This window comes from Poecilia formosa, unplaced genomic scaffold (assembly GCF_000485575.1).
Source record: "Poecilia formosa unplaced genomic scaffold, Poecilia_formosa-5.1.2 Scaffold308, whole genome shotgun sequence".
In the NCBI taxonomy this organism is placed as follows: domain Eukaryota; kingdom Metazoa; phylum Chordata; class Actinopteri; order Cyprinodontiformes; family Poeciliidae; genus Poecilia; species Poecilia formosa.
The window spans coordinates 371,836-393,306 of NW_006800247.1; the positions used below are offsets into that span (position 1 = coordinate 371,836).

General features: G+C 37.6%; 1 protein-coding gene across 3 annotated transcripts in view; it reads right to left on the reverse strand.

Annotated features, from left to right (window-relative positions):
* The window catches only part of LOC103152347 (double C2-like domain-containing protein alpha), a 41,856-nt gene that overhangs the window by 15,264 nt on the left and 5,121 nt on the right, over window positions 1–21,471 (reverse strand). The window contains exons 1-6 of one of the 3 annotated variants that reach the window (XM_007572775.2): window positions 18,987–19,191; window positions 10,300–10,673; window positions 9,136–9,215; window positions 7,709–7,783; window positions 7,347–7,456; window positions 1,294–1,420 (exon numbers count right to left, since the gene is read on the reverse strand). In XM_007572775.2, the coding sequence (XP_007572837.1) occupies window positions 1,294–1,420; window positions 7,347–7,456; window positions 7,709–7,783; window positions 9,136–9,215; window positions 10,300–10,669 (762 nt within the window). In that variant the 5' untranslated portion in view covers window positions 10,670–10,673; window positions 18,987–19,191. Of the gene's footprint in view, window positions 1–1,293; window positions 1,421–7,346; window positions 7,457–7,708; window positions 7,784–9,135; window positions 9,216–10,299; window positions 10,674–18,428; window positions 18,581–18,986; window positions 19,192–21,471 lie in introns of those variants that run through there. The other 2 variants (XM_016661052.1, XM_007572776.2) reach the window with 2 other exon arrangements.

Genomic DNA, 21,471 nt, shown 5'->3' on the forward strand with positions numbered 1-21,471 from the left:
ATCTCTTTAAATCTCATAATTATGACTTCCTGTTGAACTTTTCTGTTTTTCTTTAATGGCAATAAAGGTTTTCCATAAGTTACTCACTTTCCACCTGTGTAATATTGAAAAACTGAATTTTTATGGTTCTATTAATGAATCTCTAAATATTACTGTTCACTGTTTAATTTGTAAGAGGTAAAATTATTCAGATTGGAACATAAATAGTCGGTTTAGTTGGATGTCACCCAGAAAGGGACTTAAAACTAATTAAAGCCCCTCCTTCAGTCACAGCTTTGGGGAACGTTCTGTGACCAAAGTCCCATACCTAATTATTTTTGCCTCTGTGTTTTTTGACATGTAAAACGGAGGATTGCGGCGGCACCTGGGAGTCCAGTCCTGCAGCTTTCAGAGGCATCCCGCCTGCAGCCGCGCCGAGTCGGATGAGCGGCTCGTTACCAGACTGAACGGCTGCTGATGAGGGGAATCAGACACGTCATTCTGCAGAAAGACGAGAGATTCTTCTAAAAGCCGCAGGATGTGGACACTGCTGTGTCAGTTAGAGTTTAAATCAGACGAGGTTTGACTTTTTACCGATTAATATAAATGTTATGTTTTTTAAGATTTATTTTTTGGGAAAAACTGTGGTTTTTTCACCACCAGTGCATTCCTTCCTTGGTTTCCATTGTTAAGAGTGATGTTAGCGCCAAGGCCGCCATTTTGTTTAAGTTTTGCAGCTTCTTTCTTTTTTGGACTTTGAATTCAAGTCAACTCTACGACGAAATATTAAGGTCAGACTACAAGGAAACAATCGTACGATGATAAAGTCAAAAAAAAAACTGAATATAAAGTTTTTTTTGGTAAATTGCATCGTTTCTCTGCTAATATATTCTCGTTCTCTAATAGAACGAGAATATATTAACGGATGACTGAAATAAAAGCCACTTTTTAAAAATATAAGTAATTTCTTTTTTTCAAAAAGAAAGCGAGCAAATAGGATCTAACATGAAAAAGATCCTTCCTTGCCGAGGTATTTCAGGACGACTTCTGGGAATATTTGTTCAGAAAACACTGAAATATTGGGCCCCAGCGAAGCATCGAAACGGACTGATAAACGTGGATGTTTTGACCGATTCTCTCCTGGTTTGGACTTCCACTCCCCTCGTCTGTCCATGTTCACTCAGAGCGTCATGAGTCACATAAGAAGCATTAGCACGCCGACCGCCACACGTCCCTGCAGTCATCTCTCCCCCCTGCACATTTATTTCCCCATTTTCCTCCTCTTCCTCCTGTTTTACTCCGTCTCGTCCTCACAGGAGGCGGATGCTCCAGACAGATGTTGAAGTGTTTGGTCTGGTCAGGCTTCACGCGGCGCAGGGCCACCCTCGACTCCCCGATGAACTCGTTATGTGTCAGCTTGTCTTCGTCACAAACGGACACCCTGGGAGACAGAGGCAGAGCCGGCGGGGGGAGGGACAGTGACAAACGGTGAGCGAAGCATGAATAAAATATAAGAGCATAGCTGGGTAATGAGTCAGAGGTAGAGATCTGAAAGGAGACCAATCAAGGTGGTTTTCTGTGTGTGTGTGTGTGTGTGTGTGTGTGTGTGTGTGTGGGTGTGTGTGTGTGTGTGTGTGTGTGTGTGGTGAAGTAGTCAAACAAGCAACATCTTATGACATCCTTTAAAGTCGTGACAGAAATATAAGAAGGGAATGAAATCAGTGATGAAAGCCTGACCTGAATTAGAAAGGAAGCTGTCAGGAATCTCAAAGCGAATCTTTTGGGATTTATTCAAATTACAGTTTCAAAATTAATGGATTCAGACGTGATTGCATCTGCTACACCAACACAGATTAATGCATCAGTGAGATAAAACTTTACGAATGGAAAGAATCTATCAATTTCCAAGAGATGATGTTGACTGTTAATTGGACTGTGGGGACTTTCTTGAAGTTCAATTCTACAACGGCTTATTATTATTATGATTATTTTTAAAAAGGGAGTACATTTCTGCCAAAAACCTCAGAAATTATGAGGTTAATCACAGAAATTTTCTATAAAAACTTAGACATTTCTGAGCTCCACAAGTTGAACATTTGGTAGAAGAAACTCAGAAACTTTTAGATTAATATCAGAAATTTTCTAGAAACAAGAAAATTTCTGCATTTTAAAAGTCAAAAATTTGACATTTTTGAGCTCCAAAAGTAAAAACTTTGGTAAAAGAAACTTGGCAATTCCCTAAGAAAAACAAGAACATTTCTGAGCTCTGAAAGTTGAAATTTTTTTTGAAGAAACTCTGAAACTTTCAGATTAATATCAGAATTTTTTTAGGAACATAAAAAATTCTGCGTTCAAAAGTAAAAAATTTGGCAAAAGAAACTGCAATTCTCTAGAGAAAACAAGAAAATTTCTGCATTTCAAAAGTCGAAAATTTGGTAGAAGAAACTCAGAAATTTTCTAGAAAAACAAGACAATTTTTCAGCTCTAAAAGAAAAAGAACAATTGTTTATGTATCTGTATTTAAAAACATTAAATAGTTCCTTTTTATTTCAGGCCAAAGTTATTAACAGGGACATATTATGCAAAACTTGCATTTTGCACCATTTCAGTCTTCCATTTGGGTCTCAGCTGCTTCTAAAAACAGGACAAACGTTTTAAAAAGTCACCCAGACAGTTTTTGTCAATATTTTAAGGTTTTTTAGTGCCCGGAAAATTTCCCGTTTCAAAAACCTTTGTAATGTAACGTCACAATCAGCAGGCACTGACCCCTCACCTAGTAACCCCAGCAGAACCCAGCCCGTTACCTAGCAACCCGGTCTAAGCTCAGCCCGTTTCCTAGCAACTCAAGCAGAGTTCCAGCACTTTTGGTCAGCTGGTTTTACTGCTGTATGCGGCGTAAAATGGCTGCTAGAAAAAAACAAGTGCCTTACCATCCAGAAACCCCTTAAAATCTCATTATCTAAGAATGATTATGTTTAAAAAAAATGTAAAAAAAACTAAAAAAAACATGTTTTGTTCAAGTCTTACCTGTTCAAGGAAGCGCAATAGATCACCTTTAAGAGCCACTGAGATCCCACTTGTATTTTGAAGACTCCTGATTTTTAGATACAAGAGTGACAGCCGTGTATCTTTTACTTTGCATTTCACAATTACGTACCACTTCACAAAAAATCCCAAAACATAGATAAAAAACTGTGACTGCAACGTGACAAAATGACGACTGCTCCTGCAAGGCGGTGTATGTGTTTGCATATTCTTGGAGATAATTGTCACGTTTCTCTCAGTGGGGATTCTAACAGTGTGAAAGTGCATTACAAGAGGTTAAATAAATCCATATTTATGCCATGAATTCAGCAATAATACGTGGGAGGGAGCACTGAGGAGCGAAGGAGGTGGAAACAGGTTGTGGATGTGAGATCGAGAGGCGAAGGAGTGATGCGGCTGAGAAAGAGGTTAAAGACAGAAGAATGAATTTAAATGTGCATCTGAACCCGAGTGCCTAAGATAACTAAGTTTCATATTGTTATTTATAAAAATGTATCCTTCCATCACAGAAACACCTTCAATTTCTAGTTTCTGGTTATGAAACAAAACCACTGCAGAAAGTTCAATATATGTGCAAAACAAAATCTCTGGAGAAAACTTCTAGTCTGATAATTCACCCAAGCGGAAAAAAAAATCATACATTTGATCTCAAACTGCAGGGAGAAACAGAAATGGAAGAAAATAAGTGAGGGTGTGAGGACCAGACGAGAACAAAGACAGATTGAGTCATCTGGAGAAAATCAGGACAGAGCGATGAGTGGCGGTGTAACAGGTCAAAGGTCAAGAGCGGGGGATGGGCTCACATGTTCACCTGCAATGCAAACATTTTCTGACAGCTTATATTTACTACATCATCTCAGCATGTTAACCTACAAAATAAATTTTTATATATAACTTCAGTCAAGATTCTGCCACCAATCAAACTAAAGTCCAGTGAATTTTTCAGCGTATTGTGAATTACAAAGTTGACTTTAATCTAAGAAATTAAGTTTATTCACTGTAGTTTTTACTAATTCTTCTCATTTTTTTACATTGTTATGATAAACAATGAATTTAAATAAGTTCAGGCCCTCTATAAATTAACTTAAAGTAATGTGACAGAGAGGACTGATCAGCAAGGTATCCCACAATGCACTGTGCCAACAGCAGCAGCAGCAACTAATTAAACCACTTTTTATTTTACTTATAACAAAATGTTTTCCCAATATTACAAGTGAAATAATCTGCCAGTAGAAGTAGCACTTTTTCATCCATATTAAGGAATTGTTTACTCAAAACAAGCATCTATACCTCGCTGAAAAGTTACTTGTAGTTTAGTTTAGTTTTATTTCATGTGCACTAAGATATTTGCACTACGTGATACTTGGTATGATTTTGTGTTTTTGCAGTGCATTAATGCATATCCAGGTATATCTGCTGTGTGAACCATTTAAACAGGCAGTAATAACCGATTTTAGAGGGAATCCTTTTGGATTTCAACAATTCGTGGGTGGCTTTGGTCCCAGAAACGACCCGTCGTGCTAGAAAAGACGATACTTCAAAAGGTATTTAAACAGACTTTTTCGCAGCGTTGTGCTTGTAAGTCTTTCTTCTTTCGCCTGTCGTGTTGAAATTAAGACTTGGACTCGGGTGTTTATTCCCTCCAGGTTGGAGCCACATGCTTTAATCTTTCTGTTGTTTGACCCATCTTTCCTTTGACATTTAGCATTCACTGACATTTTCACAGAAGTCGCAGTCGCCATGAACTGAAGCAGCACACTGACCCAGATTCATGCAGGGAAATCCTCACAGACAGTAACAGATGCTCTCCATAATTTATTTCAAACTGGTCTGAACTGGGGAATCCTTTCTGTGCAGCTTTCTCTGAAACATTTCAAATGTTTTGGTGGACTGGAGAAATTTCTCTGCACAGGAAAAAATTATAATATTCTCAGAGCATTTGATGAATCACATGTAACATTAACATGTGAAAATCTCAGGCATTTCTGCTTGATTTCATACCAACACAGTGCAGAGCTGAGCTGTTTATTTTTTAATAATCAGAAAGCAAAAGGTGCTTAACAGGAGTTTTACAGAATTTGAACCAGGTGGACCTAAAACTTTAACGATTAATCGATTACTAAATTATTCAAATAATTGATTAATCACAATTAATCGCTTCAGCCTTAGCTAGAAAACACAGACATCAGGTATTGACCTGCAGCAGGTTGTGAACCTGAATGAGTCAAACTCCTGATATTTACGTGCCGGCGCCGCGGGTCAGCAGCAGGACCAGTTCCTCTTATCACCCCCGGGAGCTAACCTGTCCATCCTGCTCAGATCCGGCTCTCATGTGGACCACGGCAAAGTTTCAGTCACAGACAGAAACAATTCGCAGCTTTCGTCACCTCCAGAGGGGGGGTCAATGAGATTAAAACACCCCGCGGTGCGCAGTCTGACCTCAATCTGTCACTGCAACTTTGAAAAAGAGAAAGCAAAGAGGAAGATGGAAGGAGCGACAAAGAGAGGTGGAGATCTTCTCTGATCTCAGCGGACAGGAGAGATGTTTGGATAGGAAGGGACGAGGCTGAGGTGACACAACATGAAACAGCCTCAATGGAGGCAGAGAGGGGGCGTCGAGAACCACTGGGCGTCCTTTAAGCTGATAGCAAAGGACTCAGCGATTGAAAAGGACGATAAGGGATCTTTTGTACGCGTGAGTCAGATCTGGAACAGCCGAGAAAATAAGAGGGGCAGAAATAACCACAGGTAGCTAAAAAATTACTCAAGTAAGAGCAGCAGTACTTCAATATATATTTACTCAAGTAAAAGTAAAATGTAACCGTGCAAGAAATTACTAGTAAAAAAGTATTTGGTAAAAATGCAACTCAAGTAACTGATCAAAAAAGTCAAAAAATATGTCAGACTGACCAAAATGTGAACTCATAGGTTTTATATTAAAAGGTGACCTACTTTGCTTCCTTGAACCAACAAGTTTTTGTTTTTTGTCTTTTTTGCATAAAATCATCCTTCAGTAATGAGATTTCAGTTTGATTAGTTCTGCTTATGAGCTGTTTTATGGCCTCTGTGACTAAATTTTAATAAGCAGCTGCTAGCCATGCCCCCAACTCAATGTTTCCCTCCCACGTAAAAATGGCTGCAAACAGATACGCAATTACACAACTATATGACTTCAAAAAGCAGAAGTGGAGCCTCCTGCAAAATCAACAGTATACCACACTGCAAAAACAGTGTACCATTTCAGTTTTGACTTGAGATAACACAAAACTAGCTCACAAGTAACTTGTCAGAAAGATTTATTAGTTTAAATTATTGTTTTAGGTCAATAATTCTTGAATATTGATTAGAAACAACACTAGTTCCACTGGAAGATATTTAAACTTATAAGATGACATTTTGCATAAGAAGTTATAAACGAATAATCTGCCAATCCCGCTACTAGTAATACTTTTTAAAAAAATAAAAAATATTCAAGAATTGTTTACTTAAAACAAGCTGCTATATCTTGCTGTAAAGTCATTTGTGAGTTAGTATTATCTTATTCCAAATGTACTGAGACATTTGCACTTGAAACTAGACTTATTGGTAAGATTTTGTATTTTTGCAGTGCAGCTGAACAACAAAACTCTTGTCTTTTCCGGGAGCAAACTGTACAGCAGTAAAATCAGTTAGAACTCAACTTGGGTTGCTAGGTAACGGGGCTGGCCTTGGCTGGGGTTGCTAGGCAACGGGGCTGGCCTTGGCTGAGGTTGCTAGGTAACGGGGCTGGCCTTGGCTGGGGTTGCTAGGTATTGGATTTGTGACGTTTCATTCCAGAAGTTTTTCCAACGCTTCATTTTCCAAACACCAAAACACATGAACTTACTGCCAACAAAATGGCTGGGCGTTTTTTGTAAAACGCTTGGGTTGTTTTTCAAAGCAGCAGAGACCAAAACAGAAGAACAAAAACGCACAAAGTGGTGAATTTTGCATAAAATTCTGTTAAATACAAGAGTTTTGTCCCCTTTAAGAGCAAAATGAAAATAATTCATATAAATAAAACAATTACAATATCAGAAAAAAGAGACATTTTTATAGAAATAAACCAAATTCTTTTAATATAAAACTTATGAAACTAAAACCTTCAGGTGTGTCTCTGTGTCTGGTGATTTTTGGGTTAAGATGAGTTTATTCTTCAAATAATGAAGTTACTCATAGTGGGTAGAGTATCCAGAAATTTTACTCAAGTAAAAGTAAAAATACTCCTAAAAATATTTTGTCCTAAAGATACTGAAGTAAATGTGACCAGCTGCTGCCCAGGCCGGTGAGTAGCAGAGACTAACCTGAGAGTTTTGCGATACATGTCTTCCTCGGTGATGCCGCAGTAGGTGAGCGTCTCGTTCCACACGGGGTTGAGTGTGTTTCGAACAATCTTTGTTTTCAGTTTATTCGCCTGTCAACGCCACGGGGAGAATGAAGTAAATGTCACTGCGAGCTTCGCTGCGACGTGCAAACAGCAGAAAAATAACCCCAAGGTCCTTCCAATATTGCTCATTTATTCATCCGCATTTTCGTCACACAACTCTAAAATGAGACCATGATTGAAGAGTGTCCTCCAATCTTCCTGCAGACAGGAAGCTGAAGGTCTCTTTCAATTTCACAGGAAAACACTGAGAAATAAAAAACACTTGTAATAAAATCCAACCTTGCAGGCTCCCGGCAGCAGATGCAGCTTGACGTAGGGATCGGCCAGACCGTTGAAATCCATCGGCTTCAAACCCTTGCAGAGAAAATATAGGACATAAAAACTACAAAATGAGATGTGGAGGTGACTCTGGAGACTCCCAGCAGCAAAAAATGCTGAAGTATGGGGTTCATTTGGAAAATGTTTAAAGATAAATCAAACTTAAGAGTTTGAGTGTGAAGGGTGAAAATAAGAAGCTGAATGTAAGTCTGTACCCTAAAAACAAAGGTATGTCCTATTTAAAACATTTACAATGCCTGATACTAAACAACTTTACTTTATAAAAGCATTAAATATCTGTGTTTTTAACAAAATCACAAAATCATAAAATGTGCAACGTTACCATGCCAACTCGTTTTAATTGAGAAAGTTTAGTATGAATAATCTCTGCAGAAGTGAAATATTTGAGGGTTGAAAAAAATAAACATTGCAGTTAAAATAAGATGTAAAATCAAACATATTAAAGAATAATTTTTTTCTCGCAGTCAAATCAAAGTAAAGGTTTCTTGTTTCAGTTGTGTTAGGTTTACAATATTTATGTAGTTGCTTAATATCTAAACAATGACAGTTTTGTGTATGTACTTCTTATTAGCTTCTTCACATCCAGATTACTTGTACAGAAACAGAAAATGTCTGTAAAGATGTTAGAAAAACACATTTATACATTGGATTCTGGTCAGAAGTCACAGATTTTTCTGTGGAACGTAACGTTCTGGGAAAATTCAAATATTCATAAGTTTTTTTCATAGAGTGTATAAGATATTTTCCCCATGTTATCTGTGAATTAATCTGCCAGCAGAACTAGTACTATCTATGAATATTCAAGAATTATTTACGTTCAACAAAATCCTACATTTTGATGAAATTTTAATTATAAGTTAGTTTTTTTATTTATTTCAAGTGAATTAGGATATTTGCAGTAGAAACTAAACCAAAAATACTTTGAGTTTTTGTGTTTTTGCAGTGAGGGTTGATTGGCTGCTTTGATTAGCAAAGCAGCCAATCAGAGAGCCCCATTTATTTTCCTTGGTGCTGATTGGCTGAGAAGATAAGTAGATGTTAGTTTCTGCTGTGGTGCCAAGATTATTTCAGCAGTGTATATTAATGCATATTATGGTATATTTGGTGTTTAAACTATTAAATCAGACAGCTTTGATGATTTTTAGAGCAAATCTCAAGTATTACACTGTATATGCAAGAGTGGTATATACAGTGTAATACGTTACCTCAAATGTGTGTAAAACTATTCCCCCATGTTGGTTTCAGAAGTCTAACACATAATCATTATAGCTGACAGAAACACAACCTGGTTTTCCTTTGCTGGCTTTCTGTCTGACAAGTCAGCCGGCGTTTAGAGGTTGTAAAGCATTTTCCCGTGGACACCGTACCTTTGCTCTGAGGACTGTGCAGTGTAAGGAGCTGGTGGCTTTCTCGTACAGAAGGTCAAACTCTAACGTCCCCAGGGAGGCTGGAAGGGAGTTAACGACAAGTCAGAAGAAATATGTGCCAGTTATACAGGTAATTGCTTTTATGATGATGACTTCATTAGGAGGCGAACAGCAAACAGCACAGAGAGAGACAGAGAGAGAGAGAGAGAGAACGATGGGAATATTGAATAAATATCGACTAGTTCCTGAAATCTAAAACTTTCTCTTTACGCGATTTTCTTCTGAACTCTTTATATGAGTCCAGATCTGTGTCAGTGTCATTTATTTTGTCTTTTACGAGCTGAACCAGATTTTTAAGGTGACCTAAGATGTCTCCTTGAACAGGTTAGGATAGATAGATGTATGTGCGACACAAAACACATTAATTAATTTTTTTTTTTTGCACAAAATCATTCTTAGATAATTAGATTTCAGTCTGCTCAGATCTGCCTATTTGGAGCCATTTCAGGCCCTCCTGTCACTTTAAATCCAAATAAGCTGGTCACAGATGAAAATAGCTGCAAACTGATGCGCAATTATACAACCGTACATCTTTGAAAAGCAGAAGTGGAGCCTCCTGCACAACCAAATCCAAAACCACTAAATGCAAAAGGATTTGTTAGCATACAGAAAAATTATATTTGCCAAGTTAAGCTAAAAGATGAGGTAGCTCATAAAAAAAGTGAAGAATGATTTGGAAAATTAAAGAGCCTAACTAGGTCCACCTCCTTCTATACGACGGAGTATAAAAAAATAAATAAAATTACAAGAATAAAGTAAAAAAAAATATGACAATGAAGTAATACAAGAACAAAAGTCACATTATCACGAGAATAAAGTCATAATTGTATTAGTTTATTCTTGAAATATTGACTTTTTTTCTCGTATTATTGCAACTTTAATCTCGTAATACTACGACTTTATTCTTGTTCGACATTATTCTCAAACTTTATTCTCGTATTATTGCGTCATTATTTTCGTACGACTTTATTCTTGTAATTTAATGACTTTATTCTTGTAATTTAATGTTTTTTATTATCTTAGCGTGGTGCTGACACTCCCTCATCCTCATAAACCCGGCCCTGTTTTTCAGTGAGACCCGACCGTTGCTCTGAGGCGACTCACTGTTGTCGTCGCTGTCGCAGCTGTCGATCTCGATGGAGGTGTCCATGCTGCTCATGGCCGACAGCGACCCTCCTCCTCCTGCGGCTCCCGGTAGCAGTGGAGACAAAAGGCATCTGCTCGCCCCGCCTCCTCCTTCTCCGTCTCCTCCTCCCGCTGCTCCTCCTCCACCTTGGCCCGCGCTGCCGGGGCTCAGCGGAGCCGGCGCCGTCAGCTGGTTGGGCGAGAGCGGCTCCGAGAAGGAGGAAGTGGGCGAGAGGCGAGGGAAGTAGGCAGAGATCTGACGGATGGGGCGTATGGGGCCCGGGCAGACGTTGATGGCCATGTGCTCCTGGATGGAGATGCCCAAACGGTTTCCCTTCCGCACGGTCATAGAGCTGAGAGGAAACGCGATGACAGTCAGTAAGAAAAAACTGAAGCGCCAGGGCGACACTTAATGCTACAAAAACACACACAATGCTTTTATATAAATCTGTTTTCAGCAATCTAATACAGAAGACAATTTTGGTCACTGAAAAAAAATATCTGACTTTTTTAATCAGAATTTTGACTTTTTTTATATCAGAATTTTGACTTTTTTTCTCAGATTGATCATTTTTACTTGTCAGAATTTTGACTTTTTTTCCTAGAATTTTTAATATATCAGTAGATTTACAAATGACAAAGAACAATTATATAATACACTTCAGAATTTTGACTTTTTTTCCTAGAATTTTTAATATATCAGTAGATTTACAAATGACAAAGAACAATTATATAATACACTATACATATAATCACTTTACCCTGTTCTAAAATATAAATACAGTTTGTATTAGTTTAACATGCCATATAATTCAAAATATATATTTGGAAATGTGTTTTTTGCCTTCATCTGTTGTGGTTTGTTTGCATTTTTAGTCATTTTAGTCTTTAAAATATCAAACTTGTGCATACCTATATACATTGTGTCTGTCTAATGACATTTTTAAGTATTAAATCAGATGTTCTGACCAGTTAGCAGTTTGTTTTTATCAAACGCTTTTTTACCCTTTCTTTTTTTTTAGTATTTTCTTGTTTTCTCTGTTTTGATGTGTTTTTTCTGGAGAAACGCAGATTGGCCTAACACCTGTTACAGTGTTACCTACAGTCAAATATCTCATGTCAGAAAGCTATTACCACAAGTGGCTTTCTTAATGAAAGCTCTTTGAACCTAATTAAAGCAATTTAATGTAGTTTCTCACAGGACTACAAAATACAGCAGAGGATGTGCACACATTTGCATTTCAATTAAATAAATCTGAATAAACCTGCAGAGGAAGGATAAGAGATAATGGACGAAAAGTGGCTGAGTTAAATTACAGTCCACATTGAAATTAGTGTGTGCGTGCATGTGTGTGTGCAGGTGTGTTTAAGCACCTTTGTTATCTAAAATCCTCGACAAGCCTGCACAGTCAGACACTTACAGGAGGAAGTTTTTCCAGGCTCAATCGCTCTTCAGTCCTCTTACTTTGCTAGAAGAGCCATCTTGTTGCAGAAAGCTGTGATTGCACTGCAAAAACACAAAATCTTACCAAGTATTTTTGGTCTAGTTTCTACTGCAAATATATTTGCGCAATTTAAATAAGACAAAACTAACTTACAATAACATGTCAGCAAACTATAGGAGCTTATTTTAAGTAAATAATTCCTTAATATTGTTTTTAAAAGGTACAAGTTTTTTTTCCCTAATTTTTGGACTACCTAAAAAAAAATTACAAGTACTTTTTAAACAATGTTAAGGAATTATTGACTTAAAACAAGCTCCTACATGTCACTGAAATATTATTGTAGGTTCGTTTTGTCTTATTTAAAGTGCTCTAAGATATTTTTAGTACAAAAATACTTGGTAAGATTGTATTTTTGCAGTGTTATTTTTTTTTTATTGCTACAGGATATTCTTTCGGCTTACGGCCATCAGAATCTGTAACAACTTTATTGAAGAATCTTATGTAAAATGAGTTGCAAAAACATTTAATTTCTCTTTTGGGTTAATAAGGTATTTTTCAGTTTAATTAAATTATGAGTTCATGCTTTCCTACCTTTATTTTGCTGAAAAGTTGCTTGTAAGTTAGTTTTGTCTTACTTCAAATGAACTAACATACCAGCTCCATAAAATAAACAAAAATACTTGGTAAGATTTAGTGTTTTTGCAGTGTATCTGCTCTTCTTTGAAAATAAAAAAATAAAGTGAGGGGGGTGGAAACAAACGCGTTGCAGCTTTGGTTTTCTAAAGACAGCAGGGCTTGAGGGGGCGTTGTGTCCTCAATACTGAGCAGAAAGCTCCCCCTTTGGACTACCTTCTGTTCTCTCTGCATTCATCGATTCAAACTGAGAAGTTCATATTTGCAGTGTGAATGTTCGTACTTCCTCTGTGTTGTCTGGGAGTTTTAATCTGTGAAAACAAATCAGAGAAAATCTGAGAATTTGACTTCATTCTGTTTTGGATGAAAGAGTTGATTTTCTGTTCAGGAGTTGATGAAGATGACAAAATTCAGACTCCCTTCAAAATCCGGTATGACTGCTGCTGTAACATGTTTTTTCCTCACAATTCTGACTTTAAACTCTGAATTCTGACTTTTTTCCCCAAATTTCTTAATTTTTTTTGTCAGAATTCTGACTTTTTTCACAGAATTTTGACCTTTTTTTTTTAGAATTCTGACTTTTTTCTCCAATTTTTTATTTTCTTCTCATAATTCTGAACTTTTTTAATTTTTATTTTCCCCTCAGAATTCTGACATTTTTCACAGAATTTTTTTTTCCTTCTTAGAATTCTCACTTTAATTTCAGAATTTCAACTTTTTTTCTCCAATTTTTGTCCCTCAAAATTCTGACTTTGTTTCTAAAGTTTAGATTTTATTGTCTCAGAATTTTGACTTTTTTCTCATATTTCTGACTTTTTGCTTAAAATTGAAATATAAAATTGTCTGAGAGGTTGGAGTCCTTGTCAAACGGCGTTTTGACTAAAGTCCAAAGGGCTGGAGTCCCAGTTGACGACGTCTCAACTAAAGTTCTACAGCTTTTTATTTCTCTTTCTCACTGTTTACGTTTTAATTATGTTTTTTTAAATCTCTTTCTCTTTCTCACATGCTGTTTTTATTTTAAGTATGTAAAGCACTTTGAAATGCCTTGCTGCTGAAATGTGCTATACAAATAAAATTTGATTGATTGATATACCAAATACGTTTGGGAAAATCTATTTATATATATATCCACTTTTATTATTATTATTTTATATACTAACATAACTGACATACACCTAAGAATTATTATTTGTTTGGATTTTGACACAGAATTAGAACTCTGAGTTTAATGTCAGAATTTTATTAAAATTTTTATTTCTGGTGTTCCTTTAACCATAGGTTTACTGACAATAGAGAAGACAGAAAACCAGCAGTAAGGAGCAGTATAAGTTATTCTAATCTTCTGATCTTACTCCTTTAACCTCAGATGATCTGCGCCTTTGTTTTCTTTTGCTGTAAAGCTAAATCTCCAGGGTTAAAACTAAAAACAGAGCTGAGCGTTTCAGAGCATTCATTCATCATAATGAAGTTAATCGGAGCAGCTATGCCCTGGCAGAAAGTGACTCTGAAACCGCCACTCCTGACTGCTGACCTTCGGCAAAATTACAAGCAGCCGGGGTCACTGGCGACGACCCGGTTCTGTTGTGAACTCGGCGGGCGGGCGAGATGCGCCGCAGCTCATCCAGCTTCATCTTGGCTGGTGATGAAACCGCGCTCCGAAAGCCGCCGCAGCGTGCCAACACATCAGCTTCCCTCACTCGTTAGGCTGAAAGGACTTTGGCAGACTTCTGGCTCAAGGAAAGGAGATGATGGACAAGCTGACTTTTGAAAACCCATCGGCGGCCATTTTGGTCTCATGAAGCCATGATGAATAACTTCATCATCTTGGAGTTGTGCTACTTTTTTAGCTGTCTCCCAATTAACCGATGTGGAAAAAACATCAGCTTTTGATGAAACAATACGATTAATCAGATTAATCGAGATGAAATTCAGCAGCATCTTTATGTTGGAGACAAAACTCTGATTGTTCCTCTTTAAGGAAACTCTCCAGATAATCCAGAGTCTTGGTTCCTTTCTAAAGCTTTCTACCAAGAAGTAGGGTTGAAAAGATTAATCGCGATTAATCAATTACTCAAATAATTGTCAACTACTTAAGTAATCTATTAATCACTAAGTGGAGTTTACAGATTAAAAAAGCTGAATTTGCTGAAAGTTCAACATATTCAAAATAGTAATTTAGCCAAAACTGTACAAAAAAAGTATACATTTCACTTTTAAGATAAAAAAAACTTTATCTGTAAGTATTTTATACCCATAGCTCCTAACGTGGCGGTTTTGGCTTCACCTGGTTCAAATTCCATCAAAAAATCTCCCACTGATTACCATTTTCAAACAATTATTAATCAGTTAATCCAAACATTAATCAACAGATCGGTATTGATTAAGTCAAGCAGAAAGGACCAAACGTATCCACTGCTACAAACGATCAAGCGTTCATTAAATAAATGCTGCATCATTGCATTTTAAGCAATAAAATGTTTATTTTCTTATTTTAAAAAGAAAAAAAAGTAATAAGTAATGTATTTTTGATATTGCATAAAATAAGTTTATGTGGTTAAATTACAAATCTGAAGAATGTACCAATTTTTTTAATCCAATCAATCATCAGAATAATGGATGGATTAATTTCATTTTTTTTTCCATCTATTGTCTTTACACCCTTGTCCCTTGTGGGGTCGGGAGGTGCTGGTGCCTCTCCAGCTAACGTTCTGGGCGAGAGGCGGGGTCACCTGGACAGGTCGCCAGTCTGTCGCAGTGTAACACAGGACAAACAACCACACACACACTCACACCTAGGGGCAATTTGGACGGATTAATAAAATGCTAAAATAATTGTTAGCTGTAGCTAATAGGGCAATGCGCTTATCAAAGTTACAGGAAATCATTTCAGTTTGTCACAACATTAAAGCAAAACTCACAAAGCCCTTTATTAGAAATTATCTGAAGAGTCTGATTGCATTGCATTAAGGTGAAGCTGCAGACAAGTTAATTAAGCTCTTAGTATGATGGAGATGTTTATAGCAGGAATGGATTTAAAGATCAATACACTTAAGAGTCTGTGATAATGAGAATCCTGGAGTTGAATGCATAATTCATCAAAAACAATTGTGCAAACATAAACACAGCCACACTCCTGTCAGACCGTTAATCTGTGCGTCCGCACACACACTTCATGAGGCCGTTGACATGATGTGTGCAGTCATTCGCCTCCCACTTCTGGCAGATGTGGCCTTGAGTCGGGAGCAGCTTGAGGACCAGCAGCACGCGTGCAACAGCAAAGACCCGGCGGGCCTGAGGCTCTCCGGGAGCCGGTGATTGATCACCCCCATGCTGCCAGCTGGAGGTTCTCCTCTTCTTCTTACCGCCACCACCACCATCATCACCATCGTCTCGCTCACGAGAGTCGGCGCACAAGCAACAACACTAAACCCAACGCTTGTAAACATTGCTCCAAGCTCTGGAAGGCCTGGTGGAAAAACTCTGATGTTTTTGTTTACATCCGGAAATTTCATGCATGCACACAACGCCGGAGGGCAAAGAGACGATTCTTTTCCTCGCCATCCGTATCCGCGCTGCCGCAGCAGAACAAAACGTCAACAAAACAAAACCTGGACATGTTATTAATTTAGTGCAGCGCGCCACAGCAAAGGGAAAAATAACGCAGAAAAATCGTTGAAGAACAAATCAAAATGATTCATGACCTTCTTTTTCTCGATTTCAACTACACTACACACAACCTTGTTGCCATAGAAACTGACACCACCATCACCCTATATTTCAGGATTCAACACCGAAAAAAACAAAGGCATTCAAACATTTCCCAAACAAATAACAGAACATTCAGACTGTTACAGTTCCATGTTTTCAGTCTTGATATTTACTTTGCGATTATAATTATTGTTGAGTGATTGCTGTGGTAGCTTAGCTACCGCTGCTATTAGCTAAGCTAACACTGCTGTGGTACATTAGCTAACTTAAACGCCTGCTCTACTGACGATATGTCAGAGATTTGGTGTCTGGTTTTTAGCTGAACCAAAGCACAGAATTCAGCAGCACATCTAAATGTTACGATTGTCATAGTCATGCTAGCATAACTGAACTACTTCCCTCTCCTTCGTTATATTTTTTGTTAGAATGTTTTCCTGACCTTCTTATCTTGATGTAGTGATGACAATAAGTAGCAAAGCACTACGTCCTTTTTTCTTTTATATATCAGGCATACATTTAAGATTTAGCGTGTTTTGTTGATAACTTGACAGCTAAAGCCAATGGTAGCCATTGTTAGCGAGTAGTTTACTGACGTCCAGCAGAAAGCTGAGGCGGGATCGTACGCTCATAACATCTTGCTGCAACGTGTCTATTGATGTGAAAATGTAGAACCAAATCTAAAATAACAATATATTTTATGTATTGGAGTCGGGTAATCACATACTGGAAAGTTTGGTAAAACATTTAACATGAGTGTTTTCACTCATTGGGAGACATTACATTCTTTGAAAGAGTTGTTCTTTCAGCAAATGGCCTTTTTTTGAGTTAACGATTAACCAATTACTTATTTGAATAATCGGAAAATCGGTTCAGCTCTACCTCTAGCTAAGGCTCTAGAGTTTCCATAAAGAGATACAAAGATCTTTCTCTGTAAGCGCGCCAATGTAAAAATACTTCTATATCCGCTCAGTAGAAATCCCACATTTTAACATTTTCAGTGTTTAATTATTCTGCTGGTATAAAAGCTCCAATCCAGTTTTTTCCAAATTTACTTCTTACACACTAAATCCAAATAAATGTGTCCATAATTGCACATGATAGCTCATCTTGTCTCCTGCTGCCATAAACTGGGTTTCTGTTGGTTTTATTTATGCTGCAGAAGACGCATCACCCCCACCTTGTGTTTGTAACACGTAGATTTCCAGCCAAGAAAACGAGAGAGGAAGCTCACATCCCGTAGTCAGGAATATATCTCTGTGCAACATGCCGCCTCCCCCTCCCTCCTCTTTTAGCTCCTTCACTTTAAATTAGAGTCATATGACAGGCATGGGGCGCTCACTGTCTCTCAGACCCTACCTTCTCATCTTCACTGTCAAAGATTCACCCTTTCTTTACCCTCTCATTATCTCTCCATCACTCTTTGCATCACCTGTAGCTGCGAGAAGATTTGCTCCGTTTGTGTGTCAACAGCTATGTACTTTCTTAGATGCTTTATCATTCCTGAGCGACTATGTGTGTAAAACACCTGCTATTGTTAGCATAATTCATAATTAGCTTACATCATACCAGTGTTGGCTGCTCAGTTTACCTTACAGGAGTAGCAAACTAACAACAATTATTTAGATTTAAAAATGCAGATTATTTTAATTATTTGAAAGTAGCATCAATAACACGTTTGATGTAGCAGCAGACAACAGCAGGAAGAGATTAACCTGTTATTTCTGTAATAAGTATAAAAATAATATAGAAATAGTTTTTTCATGTGCATATATTTGTACAAACAAATAAATTCGATTCATGGAAACACAGCAATTTTGAAAAATACATTTTTACAATAGGATGAGGTGATTTTTCACTGCATTAAAAGGAGTGAATTTAGCAAAACTGCAATGGAAACACCTTTTTTGCATCACACAAAATACAACCAAACATTACTACTGGTGAAAATGACAAAGAAGACAACAGGAAGTGGTAGGAGGATGATGACGTTGCATCTTTTTCCATAACTTATTGTGTGAACAAGTTTGTTCACACAATAAGATGCAATTAAAATCATGTGTGATTTTAATTGTATTTCTTAATTAATGGAGTTTTGCAAAATTATGTTTTTTCAACATTAGTGGAATATTGACAAAGTTTTGCGCACATTTGGAAATGCAGCTACTATTATTTTGAATATATACCTTGCATACAGCTTGGTAAGGTTCTGCCTGTACACCTGCAACTACACCACACAGTTGCAAGAAAACAGTAATCTGTCATTTACTAGCAATGTAAGCTCAATATTTGGAACCCTCCTCTCTATAGACTGAAATAACTTACCTACTGACTGTCAACCACTGTGAAATGCATCTTTCCCTCTTTCTTTTCTCCCTCTTCAGGATTAGCTCCCTTTCATAAGACGACAACACGAGTTTAAAAAAATTGCACCTGAGCGCATTCTCAACTAGGAATATTTTTAACGCCATATTCTGGCGCCCCCTTTAGCGCAGCGCCCATATGCGTCGTATATAGTGCCTTCGCGGCTCTAATCGGTACCGCGGGTAGCTCCGTTCACCTTTGAATAACGATCTTGTGACAGGCAGACGGCACCGTTACTCCTTAGGCTTTAGAGAGAATCATTTATAACTAAACACATGTCAGGTGGAAGACAAGTTATCTCCAGGGTGGAGTAAACTTCAAGTCTATGTGGGTAAAAGTGGGAAAAAAAACACTTAATTTCAGACCCACGTTGCACCTGCTCACTGTGGGAGGCGATAGAGGAAACAGTCCAGAGAAAACCCCAGCAGTCAGGATGAAACGGAAGTAAAATGAATATTGATCAGCTTGCTTCAATGTGCATCTGTTCAGAAAATAAATGCATAAAAATTTTTGCCTTACCTCAGAGGAAAGAACAAGCGTGAAACTCCTCATAAAAACCAGGTGAAAATATTGAAATCCAGCGCGAGGAGGAGATGCGGGGCTAACAGGTGGTGAAGAGGGGAGCGGGGAGCGCGTGCAGTGAGTGTCATTAAAAAATGAATGCACTGCTAGATCCAAGTTGAGATGAAATGAGGAGCAGAGGAGAGATAGAGAGAGCTGGAGGATGGAGGGAGAGAGAGAGGGAGGGAGAGAGAGAGGGGTGCAGCAGGGATTTATTTCTTAACAGTTGTGACTGTGACTGCTTTGCCTCATCCGCTCTGGAAACCTCCACCTTCACCACTCACTTTTTCCTCACTTAATCTGACCATTAATGACTGAAATCTCAAAATACACCAGCCGAAAGAAACCGCTTTTACTGCATAAATGTAAAGATATTAAACATCTGTTCAGATATCCAGTTTTCATCAACCACTCATAGGCGGAAGTGAGAGCGTTGCGCAACGCAAATAATCACACAGTGCACTAAATAGCAAAACATAAGAAGCTTCTAGGCAGATAATTTTAATTATTGATATTAGGGCTGTTCTAAACGATTATCTTAGCAATCAGGTATTTCATGAATTATTCTGATGATAATAAAGTAATCAAATAAAAAAAATTATAAAATAAATATTGGTAAATACTGCCATTACAGCAGTATTAATATCTAATATCAACATTGGCCCAAATTTACATATTTGTGCATCCCTAATAATTATTTTTCTGTTAAAGTGCAACAATGGCAGCTCACTTTTTAAGGTAACCTGGACAAAAATTATGCAAAATTAAGAAAATTATATTCATTTTAATAATAAAATAGCAGGCTAATAAAGACTCTTTAATCAATAAAATCAATGAAATCCCTAAGACCAAATGTGAAAACTGAACGTTATGCTGCTAGCTGTTAGCATTCATCAACAACACATAGGAGAATTGAGTGTTGCGCAACACAAATAACCACCCAGCTGGAACACGGTGCACTAAATAATGAAACATAATTTAACGAAGCTTTGAGGCAGATAATTTTTCTTGAGGAATTAATAGAGATACTCGAAAAATCTGAAGATTCATTACAGTCCTGGCATGAATAGCGAATCCAAGCCCTGTCTGGAAAAGTGTTGGCCACCCGACTGGCCAAAATTAAAACTATGAACAACAGAATCAAGACAAGGAAACGGAGCAAAAACAGCTAATGTAGCTTTATATGTTAGCATGACGCTAGGTTGACAATCTGCACTGGAATTTCACTCTAAATCTCAAAGCTTAAACTGAAGCGACTGCGATTAATAGAACAGGTTCATGATTCATTACTACTCCACCAATTTTTTATCCCATTAATCGATTAATCGTCAAAATAACTGATAAATTAATAACTAAAATAATCATTAGTTGCAGTATTCACTATTAGCCGCCTACTTCCAGTCTGTAGTTCCTGCAAAGTTACTTAACAGCAGCTATTTAATCCTGGAAGTGTAACGATTTCAAGCTGGTGAGAAATTGGTTTGGTTGCCCCGTTACGTGGCCATGTGAGCTCGTTTATCAGTGTTAAATTTGGAGGAGAAACACATTTAATGAATCTGTCAGTGCTAATTCCAACCACCGGTCAGATCTCTGCCTCTCAAACATGAACACACACACACACACACGCACACACACACACACACACACACTTTTCCTCATCGTTCTCAGTTCCTCCGTATAATTAGGCTAATAGTTCTTGAGTCAGTGACAGACAAAAAGGAAACATGCTATTTCCTCTGTTTGGAAAACAGAAAATTGGTGTCTTCTCAGTCTCTTTGCTTCTCACTTGTCTCTATTTTCGTGCGTTTTAAGTTGTTTAAGCAGAAGAAGCAAGAAGCTGCCAGTTTGCTGCCGAATGCTTCTTTTGGGGCGTTCTTATCAAAAATTGGCCAAACGCCTTCATTCAGTGCCGCTTTTCAGACCTAATTTCTTTATATTATGGCTTAAATCTTCTGATTTTATGGTTTCCTACACACACACACACACACACACACACACAGGTTTTAGGACCATAAAATTGATGCTACGGTACTGTCATGCATGAATGCATTAACACAACAAAATAATGCACTCAAGCCTCCAGAGTAGGATGACTCCCACTCCTTCACACACACACACAACACACACACAGACACACACACACGTTGCAATTTAAAGCCTCCTCTGCCAGTGTTGTCAAAAGACCCTTCAATCTGTATAACATCTTTTTAGGTTTTATTCTGCTTCCCACCTTCTTCCTCCTCCTCTTCCTCCTGTTCAGAAAATCTCATTATAAATTCATCGAGTTGTTTTAGTGAAAACAACCAATGTGCCTTTTTTTCAAGGGAGCCAAATAATTCATTTTTATGTTTTTTTTTTTATCTATCTGCTAGACTCATTTCCTAAAATAAAATATTTCTCTCTGTGTCGTCAGGATGACACTTTACTCTTTTTTATACAAAAC